General features: G+C 39.7%; 1 protein-coding gene across 2 annotated transcripts in view; it reads right to left on the bottom strand.

The window, feature by feature from the left end:
- The window catches only part of LOC114660706 (uncharacterized protein DDB_G0290685-like), a 32,484-nt gene extending 11,494 nt beyond the window's left edge, over positions 1-20,990 (bottom strand). Inside the window, exon 1 of one of the 2 annotated variants that reach the window (XM_051933873.1) lies at positions 18,496-20,990. In XM_051933873.1, the coding sequence (XP_051789833.1) occupies positions 18,496-20,674 (2,179 nt within the window). In that variant the 5' untranslated portion in view covers positions 20,675-20,990. The remainder of the gene's footprint in view (positions 1-18,495) is intronic. The other variant, XM_051933872.1, reaches the window with a different exon arrangement.
- Between the last annotated feature and the right edge of the window lie 1,213 nt (positions 20,991-22,203).

Consider the following 22,203-nt stretch of genomic DNA (forward strand, 5'->3'; position numbering starts at 1 on the left):
GGGGCGACGGTTCATCTTTCAGCAGGACAACGACCCTAAGCACACAGCCAAGATATCAAAGGAGTGGCTTCAGGACAACTCTGTGAATGTCCTTGAGTGGCCCAGCCAGAGCCCAGACTTGAATCCGATTGAACATCTCTGGAGAGATCTTAAAATGGCTGTGCACCGACGCTTCCCATCCAACCTGATGGAGCTTGAGAGGTGCTGCAAAGAGGAATGGGCGAAACTGGCCAAGGATAGGTGTGCCAAGCTTGTGGCATCATATTCAAAAAGACTTGAGGCTGTAATTGCTGCCAAAGGTGCATCGACAAAGTATTGAGCAAAGGCTGTGAATACTTATGTACATGTGATTTCTCAGTTTTTTTATTTTTAATAAATTTGCAAAAACCTCAAGTAAACTTTTTTCACGTTGTCATTATGGGGTGTTGTGTGCAGAATTATGAGGAAAAAAATGAATTTAATCCATTTTAGAATAAGGCTGTAACATAACAAAATGTGGAAAAAGTGAGGCACTGTGAATACTTTCTGGATGCACTGTAAATCTACCAAGGCTCTTGCTTCCTGAAAACCTGCATTAAAATAAATGAATAGTAATAAGGCCAAGGAGCTGGACCAAAGGATCTGGAGCTGTGAGGTAGCAGCAGTAACCACTGTGCCGCTATTGTTACCAGTCACTGTAGCTGTAAAACTGCAAGATGACTTTCTGTCAGTTTAAAGTAGCAGGCACATCAGAAGAGCTTAGGTCACTGGTGTAGTATGCTGCATTCATGTGCTAATTGAGATTTTTTGGATTTACTCTTTGTCAAGACTCATCTACCAACTTCATTAAATTCACTTTGATTTCTCGTCAGCAGTTTGGGAGAAGTGGCTCACAGTAAGGAGACCAGGGTTCATGTCTCAGGTCCTCCTAATGTGGCATTTGCATGTCCTCCCCATGTCTGTGTGGGTTTCCTCTGGGTGCTCCCATTTCCTCCCACTGTCTAAAGACTTGCAGGCTAGGTGAATTGGCAACTCTATATTGGCCCTAGTATGTGTTTGCCCTGTGATAGACCTGTACCCTGTCCAGAGTTTGTTCCTGCTGTGCGCCTTATGCTAGCTAGAGTAGCTTCGGTTCTAGCATCCTCCACAACCTTGAGCTGGACTAAACAGGGTAGAAAATGACATTTTGAGAGAAGTACAAAGCCTTTACTGATTTGAACTTTGGTCTGCACACAAAGAAATTCAAGATTTCTATATTCATCAAGCACATATCACATCTGGGCGGCACGGTGGTGCAGTGGGTAGCGCTGCTGCCTCGCAGTTGGGAGATCTGGGGACCTGGGTTCGATTCCCGGGTCCTCCCTGCGTGGAGTTTGCATGTTCTCCCCGTGTCTGCGTGGGTTTCCTCCGGGCGCTCCGGTTTCCTCCCACAGTCCAAAGACATGCTGGTTAGGTGGATTGGCGACTCAAACTTGGCCCTAGTGTGTGCTTGGTGTGTGGGTGTGTTTGTGTGTGTCCTGCGGTGGGTTGGCACCCTGCCCAGGATTGTTTCCTGCCTTGTGCCCTGTGTTGGCTGGGATTGGCTCCAGCAGACCCCCGTGACCCTGTGTTCGGATTCAGCGGGTTGGAAAATGGATGGATGGATGGACATATCACATCACTGCAAAAGCAATTCATCCACAAAATACAATTTCTGTGGTCTGAAATTGTTTTCTTTTATTAAATGAACTGATCTTTCAGCATTAGGTCATCAATTTTAGGTAATATAGTTTACTACAAATTGTCCGCTGGGAATTATCATTTTAATTAGTGTTCACATATAATTTCCCATTGGAAAACTTGGATTTCCCATCTTTCCAATAACATGCGAAGGTAGCGATATTCCTGTCTGAACTGCAGGCACAATTCAGCCTCCACCGCTGTGTTTTCTAATTGCTCTTTAGAACATCTGTGCCTTTTACTGATTCTTCCTGTGTGCTTGTGCTATGGTCTGCTACATTTTGCCTTTTTCCTGAATCTTCTTGTTCAATTGTCTTGATGGGCTCACAGTTTTTGAGCTCAGCTAGTCATGTGAGACCACCTAGTTATAGATGTATAACTCTGACCAGTGGATTTTTATAGCTGCACCTGCCCCATGACAAAGAAATACAGTCTGATCCATACTTAGCAGAGATTTGGGTGGCTGCTTTTTCAGTGACAGCCAGTTTCAATCATTTGTGAAGTCAAACATAAGCTTCCGTTGTAGGTTTAGTTGCTCTTCGGCTTTGCATGCTTTTAATTCCTCTTCCCAGAATTCTGTGCAGTTAATGCTTGCAGTTAGAAATACTGAGAAAAGCTCAGGGCAGCTCCCAGGCTTGTCTTTCCTGTTCACCTGACTCAGTTCATCACTAATCAGTAAAGCAAAGATGGTGTTATTTTAATATCTCCTATTTTGTAAAGATCCATGGGGCATTAGTGACACCTGTGTGCTCCATGGATGAAATCTGCCCTTTATATTAAATTGTTTTCGTTTTCTTTTAAATTTTAGTTTTATTATATCTGTCTGCAAAGGTTGATGGCAGGATTGGCACTCCAGCCACTGTAAAAAACCTCCTACTGTTCCACTCCATTCAGACTAGTGTAGTGCTGAGGTGTCACCCATTGCAAAGCTACACTTGGGTCCTAATTTGGGATCCTGAGGTGGTTTGTCGTGTGGTGGGTGCAGCAATGCGCTGTATCAGTGCCTGCTCCCAGCCTCCTCCTAATCCTCCTCCTGTCTACTAATAGTTTTATTATAATGAACAGCTATTATTTCCCCTTGTTGCCTTAGATTTTTGACTAATGGTAAACATAAAATTATTGTAAAAACTAATTTCTTAGATGGGAAACTCTGAGATGAGTTATTATTGCCAGATCTATTTCTGGAACAAGGTTTAATTGATAGAATGTGATCAAAATTTAAAGATACACAGTGGATTCAGAAAGTATTCAGACCCAGTTCACTTTCTGAACACCTTATTGTGTTGTAGATTTAATTTTAATTGGATACATTTACCATTTTCCCCCATCAGTCTACACTTAAAAAACCCATAAAGACAAAGTGAAAACTTGTTTTCAGAAAGGTGTACGGATTCATTAAAAATAAAAAACTGAAACCTCTCATACAGGTATACAGACCTTTAATTCAGGACTTTATAGAAGCCCCTTTGGCAGCAACTCCAGCGTTCAGTCTTCTTAGCTAAGTCTCCACAAGCTTTGCACCCCTGGATTTGAGCAGTTAATTCCATTCTTCCTGGCTGATCATCTCAGTCTCTGTTAGATTAGATGGGACATGCCCTCAAACTGCCATCCTCAGGTCTCTTCACAGGTGTTTAAGTCTGGGCTTTGTCTGGGCCATTCAAGGACAGTCAAAGACTTTCCCTTAAACCAGTCCAATGTTGTCCATCACTGTATGCTTTGGGCCAGTGCCATGCAGAAAAGTAAACCTTCACCCCAGTCTGAGGTTGTGTGGACTCTGGAGTAGGTTTTCTTCAATAACCTTTCTTGTCTTTGAATACATTTATCCTTCCCTCTGCTCTGGCCACTCATTTTCTCCCTGCCCCAGTGAAGCAGTCTCCCCCACCATGCTTCACCATTGAGATGGTATTAAGCAGGTGATGACCAGTGACTGGTCTTCACAAGACATGGTGCTTGGAGTTCTGCCCAAAGACTTCAATTTTTGTCTAATGATCACAGAGTCCTTTAAATGACATTCAGAAAATTTCACTGCTATAAATACCTGATTAATGGAGTGCTGCTAAGATGGTTGTCTTTCTGAGGGGAACTCCCGTCTTCAGCAGAGGAATTCTCTTTGAGTGACCAATGTCTTCTTGGTCACCTTTGTATTGGTCTACTTGACCTTGAAAGAAAGTTGTAGAAAAGTGTGGAAAGTGAGCAACCTGCCCACCTGCTGCCCTACTGTTCACCCAATCATCTGTTTTCAAAATAACCTATCTAATGCTGGGTCACTGGGAGAATTTGGTTCTCCTGACAAAACGCAGGTCTCACCCAGTTCACCAAGCTCAGTTTAGACAAAATTGCATTTTTCCAGTAAAGCAGATAGATAAATTACGTGTTATTTGCAGGGCTCCAGAATGCGACTAAAGTGGTCGCATTTTTGGCGATTATCATTTCTACCTTGTTTGCCAGTGGCTACTGAAATCATTGCAATTTTAAACTAGTTATATTGTAACAGATGCGAAAGGATATCTTGTTATTGTTAAGCAGATGTGCTAACAACATATGGGCCACTACTGGGTGGGGATTAGCCACATTCAAGTAAAGGCTGGTTTGTACTTGACGCCGGGTGTGAGGGCTGCATGTCAAAAGTTACGTCACACTTAGAATGTGCGCGCAAAAATCTTTCTAATTAAATACGCGGCGCTTCTGCTATACAGTGAATGGTGAATTTCAAGGAGTAGCTGGTTATGCTTGTGCCAAAATGATGAACGAAGGACTGAATATGACGCAACGGGTCATAAAACACAAGGAAGAATTGCAATACATTTGAAATAGATCTGCCAATCATGTAGATCCCCCCACTTATGAGAATATTACACTTGCCTTTCCTTTGCCACTTTTGGTCAGTAACTTCTGACGCTCTTCCTCCTCTTCATTTCCTCTTAAGATCAGTCTCGGATCCTCTGCTGTGACATTGTTAGCTATGCGACTTTGACAAAACACTGTCACTTACTGCAGTGACATGCAGTGAGGATCAGAGCTGTTGAGGCACTGACTCCTTCAGAGTCAGATTTACAAATATATGAACCCAAAAGAGTAGTTTATTCACTATGCAGTTGGCAGTATGCACATTGACTACTAGTTATGTTTCATATCTCATCAGCATTTCTTTACACACACAGATAAGTAAGGTACACATTTGACTAAGAAAGAACTATACATTTATAGCGGCAAGAGAGAGCAGAGAGAGCACATTTGTTCTGCACCCTCCATGTGTTTTAAATTCGCCATTGCAATACCACAATTCATACTCATTCAATACAAATGAAAGTACTGAGTAGTGTACCAAAAAAACGGATTTCAATTTTGACCTTAAAACCGTTTATGGTCTTCACGAAAATCTCCATCAGTTTCTTGTAAAAGTCATCCTTATTTTCCTTTAGTTTAAAAAAATCTTAATCTTCCATTTTGACAGTCACTCAGAACAAAAAATAAAAATAAACTGACCGTTGCAGTGCACTTGACTTTCTGATATCACTAACTTATTGGCGCTTAGAGACTCTGTGTAGAAGTGCAGCAGCAATGAGCACCTTTTGGGCTCACATGCGCCCCCTTTGGTGCTACACAGTACTGTCTGCCTCACCCTGTGCCTTTTCACTGCGGTTTTATGTCCAATCAGCAAGAATGAATATGTCACACACATTCATTAAAGATAACAGCCAGACTGGAATGTCAGGGTGTATAATAAATGTGTCCGCTGACATTATATTGGCAACATACAGAGAGACAGCATCAACCCTGTGTGTGAGGGTAAGATAGCACAATCCGAGGTGAGGCTCGGCTCGTTGCTGCCGTACCTCACATTTTCCTCCATTATTTGAACAGGAAATGCTCTGATTCAGTGATTTTGACTATAAAATTTATCAAAGTTATTGAAATCATACAGAAAACAAACTTATAGCACAGACCAGTGGACAAATTTATTTTATCATTATTAGTTTTTTTTTTTTTACTTTTCATGATGACAGCCTCACCTGCCTCCCCTGACTGCACGTCCTTGACTTACTGACTAGGAGACTGTCATCGCGCTGATCCGACAGCCCACAAGAAGTCACCAAGCACGCGCTTTGCAGTGCGGTCTGCAATTGCACTCAGTTGTTAGTACGCAGGCTTCACGCAGTAACAGTAAAGCAATGGGTTGGATGGAAGCTCTCAAACACCACGGTGATTTGACAATAAATGGCCGTGCGACCTGTGGTGGGGTTTGAACTTCACGTAAATTGCTATGCGGCAGTTCATAAGTACCGTAAGTTGCCCAGTGCCTGCCCTTGCTGAATCAATGGATTCCAGTTCATTTTATGCTCTTTTAGTAGTTTGCTATCCTAAATGATTGTGTGGCTTCTGTCGTGCATCTAACAACAACAAATAAATCACATCGCAAAAGGGTGTATGACACAGAGGTTACACTGGCTTTTAGCCATAAAAAGATGGAAATTAACTTTTCAGAGGTGCCTTTTTTTATAGCCGCTCCTGGTGTTGAAGGCTGATATAACTTGTCAACACCGTTGTAGTACTGGATAACTAGACTGAGCGGCCACAAAAACCAGAAAACTTTATTCTGCGCACGGGACTCATCCACAATTTCAAAATGGCTAATCAAAACTTTTTAAAACAATCTTTCTCACATTCAGCCACTAGTAGGATTTCCGATAAACCCCAGTTTGACTATAAACACGAGTAAGGCAGTGAAATACAAATGTGGCATTTCTCAGCCTTCCTGTTTCAACCAATTTATCTACAATTAGACCTGGAATGTCAGAACTTGTTGGCTTCCGGAATTTTCCTGGCTGAGGTATGGTAACATAAAGCAGATGATGTACTGTGATTTTTGTTCCAAAGCGGGAAAAAATAGCTGGGAAACTAGAACAAAGCATTTCAAAAAGGAAATAATGAAAAAGCACAGCAACAGTCAAAAGCATAAAAATGCTTGGGATTGCGTTCTCGCAAGGCATACTCCTCAGAAATCTCTGTTAGCATGGGCAGTGTACCGAGTGTGAAAAAAACAGTGGATAAAGAATTAAAAGAGCTAAAATGAAATGTAATGTGTCCTATATGATAACACGATGATCTGCCATTCACCAAATTGACCTTTCAGATCTTGTTGGTGAAAAAAAATCAGTAATTACGGGTCTGATGCTGATCTTTCTGATCATAAAATAGGTTGACAAGAAGATTTCAAAATTAATTGCAGAATTACGGTATTTGAGGGGGTCTTCTTTAGGGCCTCTTTCTCTTGCATGAGTTGACTAAAAATTATTCGCCACAGGGTTAAATTTCGAGTTTGGCATTTTTCCGTCTAGGTGTAGATCGTTCTGAAGAAAGTGTGAGACACACACGTACACAGAGACAGACCCATCATCGACATATTGATGTTGTCGGTATCAAGGGACCTTAAAATGTCAAGATCTGTGGAAAATCGGAGATGGAAATTTTTGAATTTTTGAAGAGTTTTATCCACAAATGCTTCAAAAATAATTTTCAGACTGTCCTTCTGTGACAGCATCAGACACAGCAGTTGAAATTTATGAGGCAATAAAAAAAATAAACATAAATATTACACCGATAATAATTTCTAGGATGATAAACAACTAATTTACAATTTATAATTTTGTTTTGTTATCAATCTGAATGCGTTCTTGCTCTGCGCAGAAAACATCCCCACCTATCACTTGTATGCTACACTGGTTCTGGGTTTCACCACGTAATTACAGTGCATCCGGAAAGTATTCACAGCGCATCACTTTTTCCACATTTTGTTATGTTACAGCCTTATTCCAAAATGGATTAAATTCATTTTTTTCCTCAGAATTCTACACACAACACCCCATAATGACAATGTGAAAAAAGTTTACTTGAGATTTTTGCAAATTTACTAAAAATAAAAAAATTGAGAAAGCACATGTACATAAGTATTCACAGCCTTTGCCATGAAGCTCAAAATTGAGTTTAGGTGCATCCTGTTTCCCCTGATCATCCTTGAGATGTTTCTGCAGCTTAGTTGGTATTTACCTGTGGTAAATTCAGTTGACTGGACATGATTTGGAAAGGCACACACCTGTCTATATAAGGTCCCACAGTTGACAGTTCATGTCAGAGCACAAACCAAGCACGAAGTCAAAAGAATTGTCTGTAGACCTCCAAGACAGGATTGTCTCGAGGCATAAATCTGGGGAAGGTTACAGAAAAATGTCTGCTGCTTTGAAGGTCCCAGTGAGCACAGTGGCCTCCATCATCCGTAAGTGGAAGAAGTTCAAAACCACCAGGACTCTTCCTAGAGCTGGCTGGCCATCTAAACTGAGCGATCGGGAGGGGAAGGGCCTTAGTCAGGGAGGTGACCAAGATGGTCACTCTGTCAGAGCTCCAGAGGTCCTCTGTGGAGAGAGGAGAACCTTCCAGAAGGACAACCATCTCTGCAGCAATCCACCAATCAGGCCTGTATGGTAGAGTGGCCAGACGGAAGACACTCCTTAGTAAAAGGCACATGGCAGCCTGCCTGGAGTTTGCCAAAAGGCACCTGAAGGACTCTCAGACCATGAGAAAGAAAATTCTCTGGTCTGATGAGACAAAGATTGCACTCTTTCGTGTGAATGCCAGGCGTCACGTTTGGAGGAAACCAGGCACTGCTCATCACCAGGCCAATACCATCCCTACAGTGAAGCATGGTGGTGGCAGCATCATGCTGTGGGGATGTTTTTCAGCAGCAGGAACTGGGAGACTAGTCAGGATAAAGGGAAAGATGACTGCACCAATGTACAGAGACATCCTGGGTGAAAACCTGCTCCAGAGCGCTCTTGACCTCAGACTGGGGCAACGGTTCATCTTTCAGCAGGACAACAACCCTAAGCACACAGCCAAGATATCAAAGGAGTGGCTTCAGGACCACTCTGTGAATGTCCTTGAGTGGCCCAGCCAGAGCCCAGACTTGAATCCGATTGAACATCTCTGGAGAGATCTTAAAATGGCTGTGCACCGACACTTCCCATCCAACTTGATGGAGCTTGAGAGGTGCTGCAAAGAGGAATGGGCGAAACTGGCCAAGGATAGGTGTGCCAAGCTTGTGGCATCATATTCAACAAGACTTGAGGCTGTAATTGCTGCCAAAGGTGCATCGACAAAGTATTGAGCAAAGTCTGTGAATACTTATTGTACATGGGATTTCTCAGTTTTTTTATTTTTAATAAATTTGCAAAAACCTCAAGTAAACTTTTTTCACGTTGTCATTATGGGGTGCTGTGTGCAGAATTCTGAGGAAAAAAATGAATTTAATCCATTTTGGAATAAGGCTGTAACATAACAAAATGTGGAAAAAGTGATGCGCTGTGAATACTTTCTGGATGCACTGTATAATGACATTCAGATAGCCAAATCATCAATATGGACACAAAAACACAAGGGAAGGATGCACTGTACAGGAGAAAGAAAAGAATTGTGCACACATATATGGAGGTTAGAAAGGTAAGCAATTAAAAGATTAATTTTTCACATATTTTATTATTTGGCACCTAAATCAACATTATTGGCTCCTAATTTTTTTTCTGTTAGGAGCCACTGACTCCTTGAGGTGAATTTTCGCCTGGAGCCCTGGTTATTTATTCCAAAATGAGTTCGGATTGGGGCACAGTGGTTAGCACTACAACCTCTCATCTCCAGAGACGTGGGTTCAGATTCTCCACCTGGTCACTTTATGTTGTTGAATCCTCTCTATGTGTCTTGTCAAGGGTATTCTGTTAGGTTCCCACCTCCCATAAAAGTGTATTTCAGGCTAAATTATGGTGTGAGTGAGTGCCAGTATGCTGTAGGGTGGTCTCATGTCCCGTGCTGAGTAAGGACTTGTATCTGGAAGTGCTGTGCTTCACTTTCTTCCTTAGTGCTTCACTTTCTTCCTTAACTCAATCCTGTAGTGAAAAATGTGCTTTCACAAAGTGGATGGATAAATGGAGTTTTGTAAAGTCTTATACATTAAGTGTCTTCTTTCTAAATGTACATGTAACTACTTTACAGTGCATAAACACATTCCAATAACCAATATCTAGAATTAGCTGAAAAATGAGTAATATTTCAAGGTCTGCTCTTTCTGTTCGGGTCTCTGTATTTTTTCATTTCCACTTCTACATCTCCCCTGTTTGTAGATATGCTTGAGCTGAGATATCTGGGCATTGTAAAATTTACACAGTGTCACCAGCTAATATTTTTTCATTAATACTGAACATTATTATGCTGAAACAAGCCAATAAACTCTTTAAAATTTGCAGTGTAGGCTGCAAAGCTTATAGGAAGCAACAGAAGGCCAATAGCTTGTGTGTTCCGGTGCTGTCTGCATAACATGTGGTTGATTTCCCGCAGCATAAAGTGCTTTGACATGGCAGTGTTGCTTTTAAAAAGGCCAGTTTAGGTAAACCTGATTCTTCAGGAAAAGAAATCATCTTCTTAAGCTTTTAATTTGTGAAGGTAATTTGTATATCTCTCTCTTGTTCATCCCCTCTATTTGCTCTGACCTCCTCTTTTCAGGAACACAATAAATGTGTCTCTGTCTACGTACTGTAGGCTTTGACTGCACTATAATATTTTCATTTAAGAACACACAAATTATTCTCCATTTTCACTTTAATCCACAGTACCCCAACATATTTAGCCCCCAAAAATAGAGACTTTTGAAAATGCTTCCCAGAGCAGTATACTGAAAAAGTCAGCTCGGCAATGTGGACAGGTGAAAACGCAGATTCTAATCACATGCTGATTGGTTTGTGATTATTATGAGGGCCTTTCCTGATTGGATCCTGCTCATACCAGTATCTCATTCCCTCATTAATTACCCTTCACAAAAGAAAACCGCATTCCAACACAGCAAACATAGAAGGGTTGCTTCCATGGTGCTTCTTGTGGGGATTACCTGTATTCCTTTAAATAAATTGCACGGTCCACAATAACTGTTCTAAAGTAACAGCTAGCAGTACAGTCTGTATAACTGCACTTTTGCTCCAAGGTGTATCAGTTGTTAAGGTTGATTGGGTTGTTTCTGAGACGGAAGAAAAAGAGTGCTAAAGCTTTTCAGTGACATGCTGGAGAGAAGAACATTTTGAAATGACAATCAGTACAAGTATTTATCAGGCATTTCAGAATTACTCCTAGTAACTGCTCTAAAAGTCTGACAAAAATGAGGTAGGACATGAGATGTAGTTATGAAGGGTCCCACCCCTTCTCACAAGCAGGAGCAGGAGTTCACATTTAAGAATGAATGACTTTAAATTTTAACAGCAGTCCAAGCTACAAATTGGCAATCATGATGATGTTTTGATACTAATGCCAAGGCTTCATCACGAAGATAGTTGTGCTAATAGTAATACTAGTCAAAGTAGTAGTGAGTGAAGAAGAAGAAGAAGAAGGAAAACATAATAACATATAATATTGTGCTAAGCTGTATCACCCTGAAATGAATAAGCAGGTTACAAAATGTACCAAGTACACAAAAATATGCATGTACTGTATGTAGACGTCGCCATCCCTAGACCATCACCTTGTTATCGTGGTGGGGTTTTTGCACCTTAGTAATACTCAAAGCTAGGACATCTGGAGTTTTGTACCCTTGGTAGGGTCTCCTTTTGTGAACAGAATCGAGCTAAATGGTCAGATAAAAATTTTGTGATTTGTACAAATTAAAAAATGGTGTACCCTGCTCAGCTAGGCCTGGAAGTGGTGTTTGCAATTGCCTAATGGTCAGGCATTCCACACAATCTGGCTGGGCTCAGCCCAAAATGATAATAGGAGCTGTCTTTTGGGCTCACCACCTACAAGATGAAAGGTGAAGGTCAAGTGCAATGCCAGTTTATTGGCAGGCATAAATGGAAAGTCCTAGACAGACTAGCCAGGGATGTGCAAAGTCATTCCTGGAGGGCCGCAGTGGCTGCAGGCTTTTGTTCCAACCCAATTGCTTAATAAGAAGCACTAATTGCTCTAGAAACACTTCTGCTTCATTTTAGTTATCTCCCTCGTTAAGATTTTGAACCCTTATTGCTTATTTAAGTCTTAAACAGCTGCATTCTTGGTTTTTAATTGCTCCTTATTAGCAATAAGATGCAAATGACAAAAGAAACCAGCAGTTATCCATTTTGCTTGTTACCCTTTACACCTGTGTGTATTTATCATGCACTATTTGGTTTAATTAAATACTTGGAAGGAAAGAGAAGACAAAAAAGTCAAGGATTGAGAATTACCCATCCGTTTTACACTTCAAAATATTTGGATATCTTTAGAATGGAAAAAAAAATCTAGGATTTGAGAATGACTTGACATAGCAGAGTTAAAGCACTAAAAAGCCATGAAATGTAATTATTGGCAAGGATTGTTTTCTAATTAAACAACTGGGTTGGAATAAAAACCCGCGGCCACTGCAGCCCTCCAGGAATGGCTTTGCACACCCCTGGACTAGACCATGGACACAGAGACTGGCTTTGGAAACTTGGGTGTTTTGAAATATTACATCTCAGGTGGGGAAGGAGCCTGGATTGGTGTGGGACGTGATAAAGTATGAGCTAGATATAATTGGGATCACCTCAATGCATAGTTTTTCTGTAATCAAAGTTTATAATATGAGTGGTCTTTCTCCTACTCTAGAGTTCTAATATGTGAAAGGCTTTGGGCGGGAGTGGGGATACCCACAATCCCCTAGCTGAAGGATGTGCAGTTGGAGTTTTCTGTAGTAGATGAGAAAGTTGCCTTTGAGTCAAAGAGAGGAAAACATTGACTGTTGTTTGTGCATAAGCACTAAATAGCTCATCAGAGCAGTCAGCCTTCTTAAAGAAAGAAGGTGAGGTGCTTGAAATTATGTTGCTTGGCACTGACTCACTAATCTTACTGGGTGACTTCAGTGCTCACATTGACAATAACAGTGATACCTGGAAGGGCAAAATTGGAAGCCCTTATTTTTATTGTGAATGATGAGTTGTCATTGGATTTCTGAGGTTGTTGTGGATTGTCCATAACAAACACCATGTTCAAACACAAGGAGGCACATGAGGAAATTTATGTGAAAGTAAATAAACCCTTTTTATTATATTAGTTAGGACGCTAAGTAGAAGGAGTTGATCATAAGGCTGATTCTGGTTAAATATACCATCTTTGTGGTTATGTCCAGATCAATTTCTAGCCAATCAATCATTATTTTGTATTGTGCCATAAACAACTTGATTCATCACAAGTTATCTAATAGAGCCAACGCATTTGCAGTATAATGTTAACTATATAAACAAATCAACAGAAATTTATGACTGTGGATTAATTTAACATTGGTGTCTCTCAGTCTGGGAAAGTGTAAACCGCCATTGCCAAGCAAAATGAAGTTCATCATTCTGTAGAAATACCTACTAAGAAAAAGAACTCATCACCAGTGTACTCAAAAGATTCAAACATACATAAGAGAAAAATTTCAATCATCTCAAATTTCTCTAAAGAAAAGTCGATCAGAATTCCTCCTTGAAGATGTCAAAGATTAACATCTTTTCAGATGACATTTAATTCCGATTGGTTGTATCAATGGAGTACTGTAAATTACTGAGAGGGTACACCGACTTACTAAAACAAAGCAGTGAAAGTTGATTGATCTTTTTTTTTCTTTACTTAATAACCCATCTACTGTATTTTCTATACCTCATTATTCCATTATAGGTTGAACCCAGAGCCTAGAACTGCAGTACCAGAGGAAAGGCAGGAATCCACCCTGCATGGGACATGAGGATATCACAGGGCATAATCCCTTGCACATCTATTCTGGGGCAACTAAAAGTCACAAGTCCTCCAGTCTCACCCGTCCCACCAGTCCGGCATGTCTTTGAGATCAGGAGTAAAAGGGAAAACCCCATAAAAAAAGACAAGCAAACTCCAGAAAGACAGTGTCTGGATCTGTAACAATGAAAGCACCACCCCATCCCAAATCAATAAATGACAAAATATATTTTTGAAATGTTTGCCAAACAGTTTTAATTTGATTTGTTAAAGGTTCACTGAGTCGGAATCAGGAGGCAGAGGACAACAATTGCTTGGAGGAGTAGGACAGAGAAGGAGGAAGACTTTTGATCTTATAGTTGTGGGGTACCATGCAGGATGATTCTAGAAGGGCCTGTGAAGGCCCTGGAAAGAATAAAATTTGTATTATATTTGAGTGACTGTTGTCATGTCAGTTGTGTCATGGGTTTGGAGTGCTGCTATGCTCCCTTGAGGTCACAATAAATAATATATATATATATATATATATATATTGTGATATACGGCCGGCAGCTCAACCCAGCCAGGACACCCTGAGAATGGAAGGATGGGGAGAGGCAGCTTTTCCAGGACACTGCCTCCCCAAAACGCTAGATGGCAGCTCCCCTGGAGTGTAGCAGTGCCCCAGATTCCCACAGGGCATCCTGGGACTTGGAGTTCAGTTTTTCAACCCTGTTGGGTACTGTGGGTGCCGCCAGGAGGAGCTGTGAAATGACTGGAGGAGCCATGCCTCATCTACAGTACTCCTAAGTCATGAGGACGGAAACTCTGAAGTACTTCCGGGCTGAAGAAAAAGCCAGTTTTCCATCTGACCCGGAAGTGCTAGCAAGTCACGTGGACGGAAGGACAGAAGCACTTCCAGGTCAAGGACTATTTAAAGGACTGCTGAAGACCCAGCAGGTGAGCCGGAGTCGGGAAGGAGTAAGACAGAGCTTGCTGGGAGATGTAGAGGAGTGATTTGTGTTGTTTATTATTATTATTATTATTATTATTATTGTTGTTGAATTGCCTGATTATTGTGGCAGAGGTGCTTGAGGGCACTATAACAGGAAGAAAAGAATTAAAAGATCTTCTTGTTGCTTTTAACCTGTTTCCAGAGCTTCTGTCTGTTGGGTTTAAAGGAGCAATAGCGACCCCTAGCATCTTATATATATGGTTGACTTTTTGTGTGCATAGGGAGCGTCTACAAGGTTTTCAGTGAGGTGAGAACTCTGGACCCAATCACCTGACAAGTTACAGCCTCCTCAGACATGAACTCTTATGTCTCTTCCAGGTTTTGCCTGGAGGTTCTGCCTCTTCCACCCCAGGACCAATTTAAAGAATGACGATGTTGGAACTTGTTCATTAGAAAAGCCCTATCCTGAAAAGAGGAGAAATATCTAATTGAGGAAAACAGGCTCACACAGAGCTAGCACACCTGATATTTTCTGTTTGCTTTTCCTTTTGATTTTTATTTCACTCTCATAAAGCAGGGTGCCTGGATATACCCCAACCTTTTACGATCTCTCTCTCAGTTCTTGCTTATATAATATAAAATATATCATTTAATATACATATAAAGCATAACATCATTCTTAAACTTACTCACTCAAACAGTGTGTTACCTTTCTCAAAGAGCTCTGTGATAGATAGATAGATAGATAGATAGATAGATAGATAGATAGATAGATAGATAGATAGATAGATAGATAGATAGATAGATAGATAGATAGATAGATAGATTTTCTGTTAAGTCTGTTCCAAGCCCTGTACCACACTTGCTAGCAGGCTATCCCTTGACTTAGCCAGGATTGAATATCGTAAATGAAGGTTGTATTGTTTAATAATTGACTGTACCAGTGATGAGTGCTGTAGACCAGGGGTAGGCAACGTCGGTCCTGGAGTGCCGCAGTATGTGCAGGTTTTTGTTCCAACCCAGTTCCTTAACGAGAACTCAATTACTGCTGATGAAGCACATATTGCTTAAGTGACATTTTAATGCTTCATTTTAGTGGTCTCGCTTGTTAAGGTTCTCCAACCTTAATTGCTTATTTCAATCTTAAACTGCTGCATTCAGTGTTTTAATTGCTCCTTATTAGCAATAAGATGTAAAAGACAAAGCAGCCAGCAGTTCTCCAGCTAGCTTTTTTCCAATTACATCTGTGTGTGTTCATCATGCACGGTTTGAGTTAATAAAACACTTAATAGAAAAATGTGACAGACTGAAAATGATCTGTTTTAGGCTTCAAATCATTTGGATGATATCTTTGGAAAGGAAAAAAATCTACGATATAAAAGCCTTACATTGCACAGACTAACAAGCCATAAAATTAAATAAGGTCTGAGATCGGCAATGATTGGTTTCTAATTAAGCAATTGGGTTGAATGAAAACCTGTAGCCACTGCGGCTCACCAGGACCGACATTGCCTACCCCTGTTTTACATCTTATTGCTAATAAGGAGCAATTAAAACACTGAATGCAGCAGTTTAAGATTGAAATAAGCAATTAAGGTTGGAGAACCTTAACAAGCGAGACCACTAAAATGAAGCATCAAAATGTCACTTAAGCAATATGTGCTTCATCAGCAATAATTGAGTTCTCGTTAAGGAACTGGGTTGGAACAAAAACCTGCACATACTGCGGCTCACCAGGACCGACGTTGCCTACCCCTGCTGTAGACAATAAAACTGAATTAAATTAAGTTAAAATGAGCATGGATGAATATCTACGTAGACTTTTATTTTGACCCTACAGAATTTGTCAAATTTGTGAGTAGCCTGTTTTGAATATGTATGTGTGTGTGTGTGTGTGGGTGGGTGTGTGAATGTATAAAAAAATTGCACGGGATAAATCCAAAGGAAGCATTTTGTTATATAAATGAATACTTCAAGAAGAAATGGTTATAGGACAGTAAGTGAAAAAAGCTTACTTGTGTAATCATATTTTGCCAAAACTGTATGAAGAGAAAAAAATCCAGCTAAATTTACATATATCTAAAATTAATCTGAAATGTTATATACTGTTTGTAGAGAAGAGTTTTTTAAACTAGAATTCACTTTCACATGGAACTGAAGGGTGCAGGGGTTGCAGTATGGCTGCCATGGCAGGGTTAATCAGCTCCCCCAATGCTCTCATTGTCGGTAGGGCCGGAGATTTTCTAATGATGGGTGTGCCTGAATGGGTCCAGTCATGGACTGGCATTCTGCCCTGGATTGCCTCATGCCTTGTTCCCCAAACTGGACATAAGAAGATGTGAGTATGTTATGTAATTGTTATATAGTGGTAATGAGCACTGCCTCCCAGTGTTAACACTCTGTTCCCTACATCATATTCAGTATTGCGAGATTAGTACAGCTGTCTGTAGTGTGAAAGTGCTGATAGATACTAATTTATTCATCCATGTAGGGCCTATCCACAACAGGAGCAAACTTGTATGGGGGTGCTAGTCCATCACAGGGCACAATCACACACACATCCACACTCATTTAAACAGGGACAGTTTTAGGATTTAAATGGGAACTGAATTCAAGTGAAGACAGCAAGAACAACAAGTATAATAAAAAGAATTATAGGTGCACATGATTCGTGTCCTACAAAGGGAAAGAACATGTAAACTGTAGTCCATTTTAATGTTAAAAACCAAACTTATAAGCCATTATCACCTACTTATTCTTTCAAATCCAACCACTTTAAACATTTTGCTTTCACATTTACTCTGCAGACAGGATTCTATTCAATTCGCTGGTACACCACACACAGTTCTGGGTTCTAACATAGCAATGTCCCACAAAGTGCCCCCATAAATATCTTAAAAAGATTAACATTTATTGGTGTTGCTTGATAGTAAGCTGAACAATTTTCTTTACATAAAATAATACATTTGAAAGCTAAATTTAGGCTATTTTCATTCCCTTAGGTTATTAAACAGCTCTTTATATTCAATGTAATAATTCCATAATTCTGTAATAATTCCAGTAATCCCCTCTGGACAAACAACATGTAATGCATTTCCAGCTGTAATGAATTTATTCATTCAAAGGTTAAGGGTAAAGGAATGCAATGCTAAATGTCATTTTGTAAAAGTTTTCTCAAAATAAGACAGTATTAAACATATTAGTTTAAAGCACAAAAAATATTATACCTCTTCATAAAATATTACATTTAAATCTAAACCACAAAACAAAACCAGACACCACAAAGGTTTTTGTCACATCCATAAATTGTTTTTCACCATAATAACTGCACTTCATCTCACATTACAATTAGTTAAGATGACATGTACACTAATCCTGAGGTTTTTCTCCCATTTTGATCAATTTATACTGCTTATTGCCACTGGTGACAACAGATAATTCAGGACAAAGACAAAAAAGTAGCTTGTTTAGAAAGAACTAGAACTGGCCAAGTAAGCAAAGTCTGGGAGTAACAGGATAGGGCATAGGAGTTCAACAATACATTTAAGAGAAATTTTATTTGGAAGCATTTTATGGTTTTAATCAATTGATCTTGCTGAGCAAGTAGTTTATCAAGGTGAAAATTAGTATACATCCAGGATTCTTAAAATTAGTAGTGAAATTCTAAATATATTCCTGAATAAATAAATATAAATTAGCAAGACAAAAAGTTATTAAATAGTTAAATCTAATCAAAGAAGGGTAAAACTGAGGCAAAAGATGTCTGGATGAAGTTTGTTTTGGAGGTATGTTCTATTTTCATCCTTTACTGTAAAGGGTGACCCATTTTTTTCATTGCCACAGTTTATAATTTCTTTTAATTGTTCAAAGTTCTAGTTTATATCAGACATAGCTAGCTCATTCCTGTAATAATTCCATTCCAGTCCAGTAATCCCCTCTGGACAAACAACATGTAATGCATTTCCAACTGTAGTGAATTTATTAATTCAAAGGTTAAGGGTAAAAGAATGCAGTGATAAAGTTAATAAAATGTCCTGAAAGCGTCCATACACATATACAAAAAGCATTTATCATTCCTAGTTCAGTTTAAGAATTATAAGACTTACGTTCATCATCGTCGTCATCATCATCGTCGTCATGGTCATCATCATCATCGTCATCATCTTCATCCTCATCATCGTCATCATCATCGTCATCATTGTCATCGTCGTCGTCATCGTCGTCATCATCATCATCATCGTCATCATCATCGTCATCATTGTCATCATCATCATCATCATCATTGTCGTTGTCATCATCGTCATCATTATCATCATCATCATCATTGTTGTCATCATTATTATTATGGCCATGATTGTTATTATCATTGTCATCATGGTCATTGTTATCATTGTCATCATGGTCATTGTTATCATTGTGATCGTGGTCATTGTTGTCATTGTCTCCATGATCGTTGTTATCATTATGTCCATGATCATTATTATCATTGTGGTCATGATCATTGTTATCATTATGTCCGTGATCGTTGTTATCATTATGCCCATGATCATTGTTGTTATGTCCATGATCATTATTATTGTGGCCATGATCGTTGTTATCATTATGCCCATGATCGTTGTTGTTATGTCCATGATCATTATTATCATTGTGGCCATGATCGTTGTTATCATTATGTCCATGATCGTTGTTATTGTGTCCATGAGCTTTGTGTTTGTGGCCATGATCATTATTATCATTGTGCCCATGATCGTTGTTATCATTATGCCCATGATCGTTGTTGTTATGTCCATGATCATTATTATTGTGGCCATGATCATTGTTATCATTATGTCCATGATCATTGTTATTGTGTCCATGAGCTTTGTGTTTGTGGCCATGATCATTATTATCATTGTGCCCATGATCGTTGTTATCATTATGCCCATGATCATTGTTGTTATGTCCATGATCATTATTATTGTGGCCGTGATCGTTGTTATCATTATGTCCATGATCGTTGTTATTGTGTCCATGAGCTTTGTGTTTGTGGCTATGATCATTATTATCATTGTGCCCATGATCGTTGTTATCATTATGCCCATGATCATTGTTGTTATGTCCATGATCATTATTATTGTGGCCATGATCATTGTTATCATTATGTCCATGATCGTTGTTATTGTGTCCATGAGCTTTGTGTTTGTGGCCATGATCATTATTATCATTGTGCCCATGATCGTTGTTATCATTATGCCCATGATCATTGTTGTTATGTCCATGATCATTATTATTGTGGCCATGATCGTTGTTATCATTATGTCCATGATCGTTGTTATTGTGTCCATGAGCTTTGTGTTTGTGGCCATGATCATTATTATCATTGTGCCCATGATCGTTGTTATCATTATGCCCATGATCATTGTTGTTATGTCCATGATCATTATTATTGTGGCCGTGATCGTTGTTATCATTATGTCCATGATCGTTGTTATTGTGTCCATGAGCTTTGTGTTTGTGGCCATGATCATTATTATCATTGTGCCCATGATCGTTGTTATCATTATGCCTATGATCGTTGTTGTTATGTCCATGATCATTATTATTGTGGCCATGATCGTTGTTATCATTATGTCCATGATCGTTGTTATTGTGTCCATGAGCTTTGTGTTTGTGGCCATGATCATTATTATCATTGTGCCCATGATCGTTGTTATCATTATGCCCATGATCATTGTTGTTATGTCCATGATCATTATTATTGTGGCCGTGATCGTTGTTATCATTATGTCCATGATCGTTGTTATTGTGTCCATGAGCTTTGTGTTTGTGGCCATGATCATTATTATCATTGTGCCCATGATCGTTGTTATCATTATGCCCATGATCATTATTGTTATGTCCATGATCATTATTATCATTGTGGCCATGATCGTTGTTATCATTATGTCCATGATCGTTGTTATTGTGTCCATGAGCTTTGTGTTTGTGGCCATGATCGTTGTTATCATTATGTCCATGATCATTATTATCATTGTGCCCATGATGTTTATTGTATTTGTGCCCATGATCATTGTTATCATTGTGCCCATGATGCTTTATGTGTTTTTGGCCATCATCGTCGTTGTCGTCATCATCATCTTTATCGTCCTCTTCATCTGCATCGTCATCATCATGATCAAAAATGTCATCATCATCATCATCTTCAAAGTCATCAAAGAGAGCTTGGGCTCCAGGTAACAAAGGTGTTTGGAACGAGCAAAGCAGGGTCAGTAACAGCCCCAGCAGCCATACTTTCTGGGAGGCCATGATTAGTAAAGTAAAAAACAGACCCCTCTCTAAATAAGCAGCTTTTAAATATCCCAGTCAACGTAGGTTAAAAATTATTTAAGTAAATCCAGCTCTACTGACTTTAAATGTATTTTCCAAAGAAGACTAACAGTCAAAATTCCCAGTTCCTCTTTCCATTCCCAAGTGAAAGTGTCCTTTTAAAAAGAAAAAAAAAATCCCAGAAAACCTTTGCCTCCGGCATAAATTATAATCCCAGTAAACGAGGAACACTGTCTCAGAGCAGCTTGATGAAACGACTGAGTGGGTCTGTGCAGCGTTGCCTCACAAGGATCAAATTTGTGATTGAGAGGCACAGGTGAAGCTTTTCACTTCCACAGTCTTAACCAATGACAGGCTGGGTATGTCAGTTTATCTGTCTTTGCTGAAGTAATCAGAAGCTCTAATATAGAAAAAGTAGAAAGAAGTTGGCACCGTTGACCATATTTGATGTGTGAGCAATGGGCCACAGCTTAACAAAGGTCAAACTGTGAGTTTAAATAGAAGAGTGGGTCACTGATCTTTAAAAGGCGTATATTCTCCAATGAAAGTCACATCTGTCAGTCTTAGTTTCATTCTGTCCTGCTCTCTCAACACACCCGTGGTTAAAATGTAGCTCATAAGGCATACTTTTTAAAAGCTATAGAACAATTTACTGTTGCACAAAAGTACTTTTATATTTACTTCTAAGATCCAAAGTCACATTTGTTCTAAATGAGAAAGGGGAAAAATGAAATGTGTTCCAAAATCATAGGGTGCAATTAATAACTATGTTAAAGTCCAAGAAACAAAATGATCCGACCTTCCTTATATAAATTTATGCCAGTTTTGATACTGATAATCAGGAAAGTGACATGTTGTAAACATGCAAGTATGACAAGAATTGATTGTAATATTATCCACAAAGTCTTTCAAAAACAATTTGATATATGTTCTTAAAGTATATAATAGGTATATTCAGGGCGTGGCTTGGGGGTGCAGTGTTTAAACCTCACAAACCAAAAATGAATGCCATGATAAATGAATGGTTGTCCCAGCCAGGATGGAAGGCCACAATGAAAAGATAGGAGGTATCTGCCTCCCAAAGTCACATTCCTCCCTCCCACACAAACAGTGGCTGCATTCCACTGGTGTGACACCCTTAGGAATATCCACAGGGCAGGCTGGGAATTGCAGTTTCATGGGACAGCCCCATTGGGGTTCTTGGGTGCTGCCAGGAGGAGCTGCAGGGGATCGTTCTTCTAACCTCTCCCTGCCCCAGAATTGCTTCCAATGTGCAATGCTGTGGTACCGAAAATACTCCTGGGCCGGGCAAAAAAGAAGCCAGAGTCGGGAGTAGTGTTGATGAGGCCTCAAGGGAAGTGCAGAAGGAGGAAAAGAGATTTATCGTGTCTTGTATTACTACAGAAGAAAATTCGGAGAATGGTGGAGGTTTTGTAAATAAAGAAGATCTGGACAGTGTTGTGTAGTTGTGTTTAGGGGTTTGGATTGCTGCTATACCACCTGATGGT

Source organism: Erpetoichthys calabaricus, chromosome 11 (genome assembly GCF_900747795.2).
Source record: "Erpetoichthys calabaricus chromosome 11, fErpCal1.3, whole genome shotgun sequence".
In the NCBI taxonomy this organism is placed as follows: domain Eukaryota; kingdom Metazoa; phylum Chordata; class Cladistia; order Polypteriformes; family Polypteridae; genus Erpetoichthys; species Erpetoichthys calabaricus.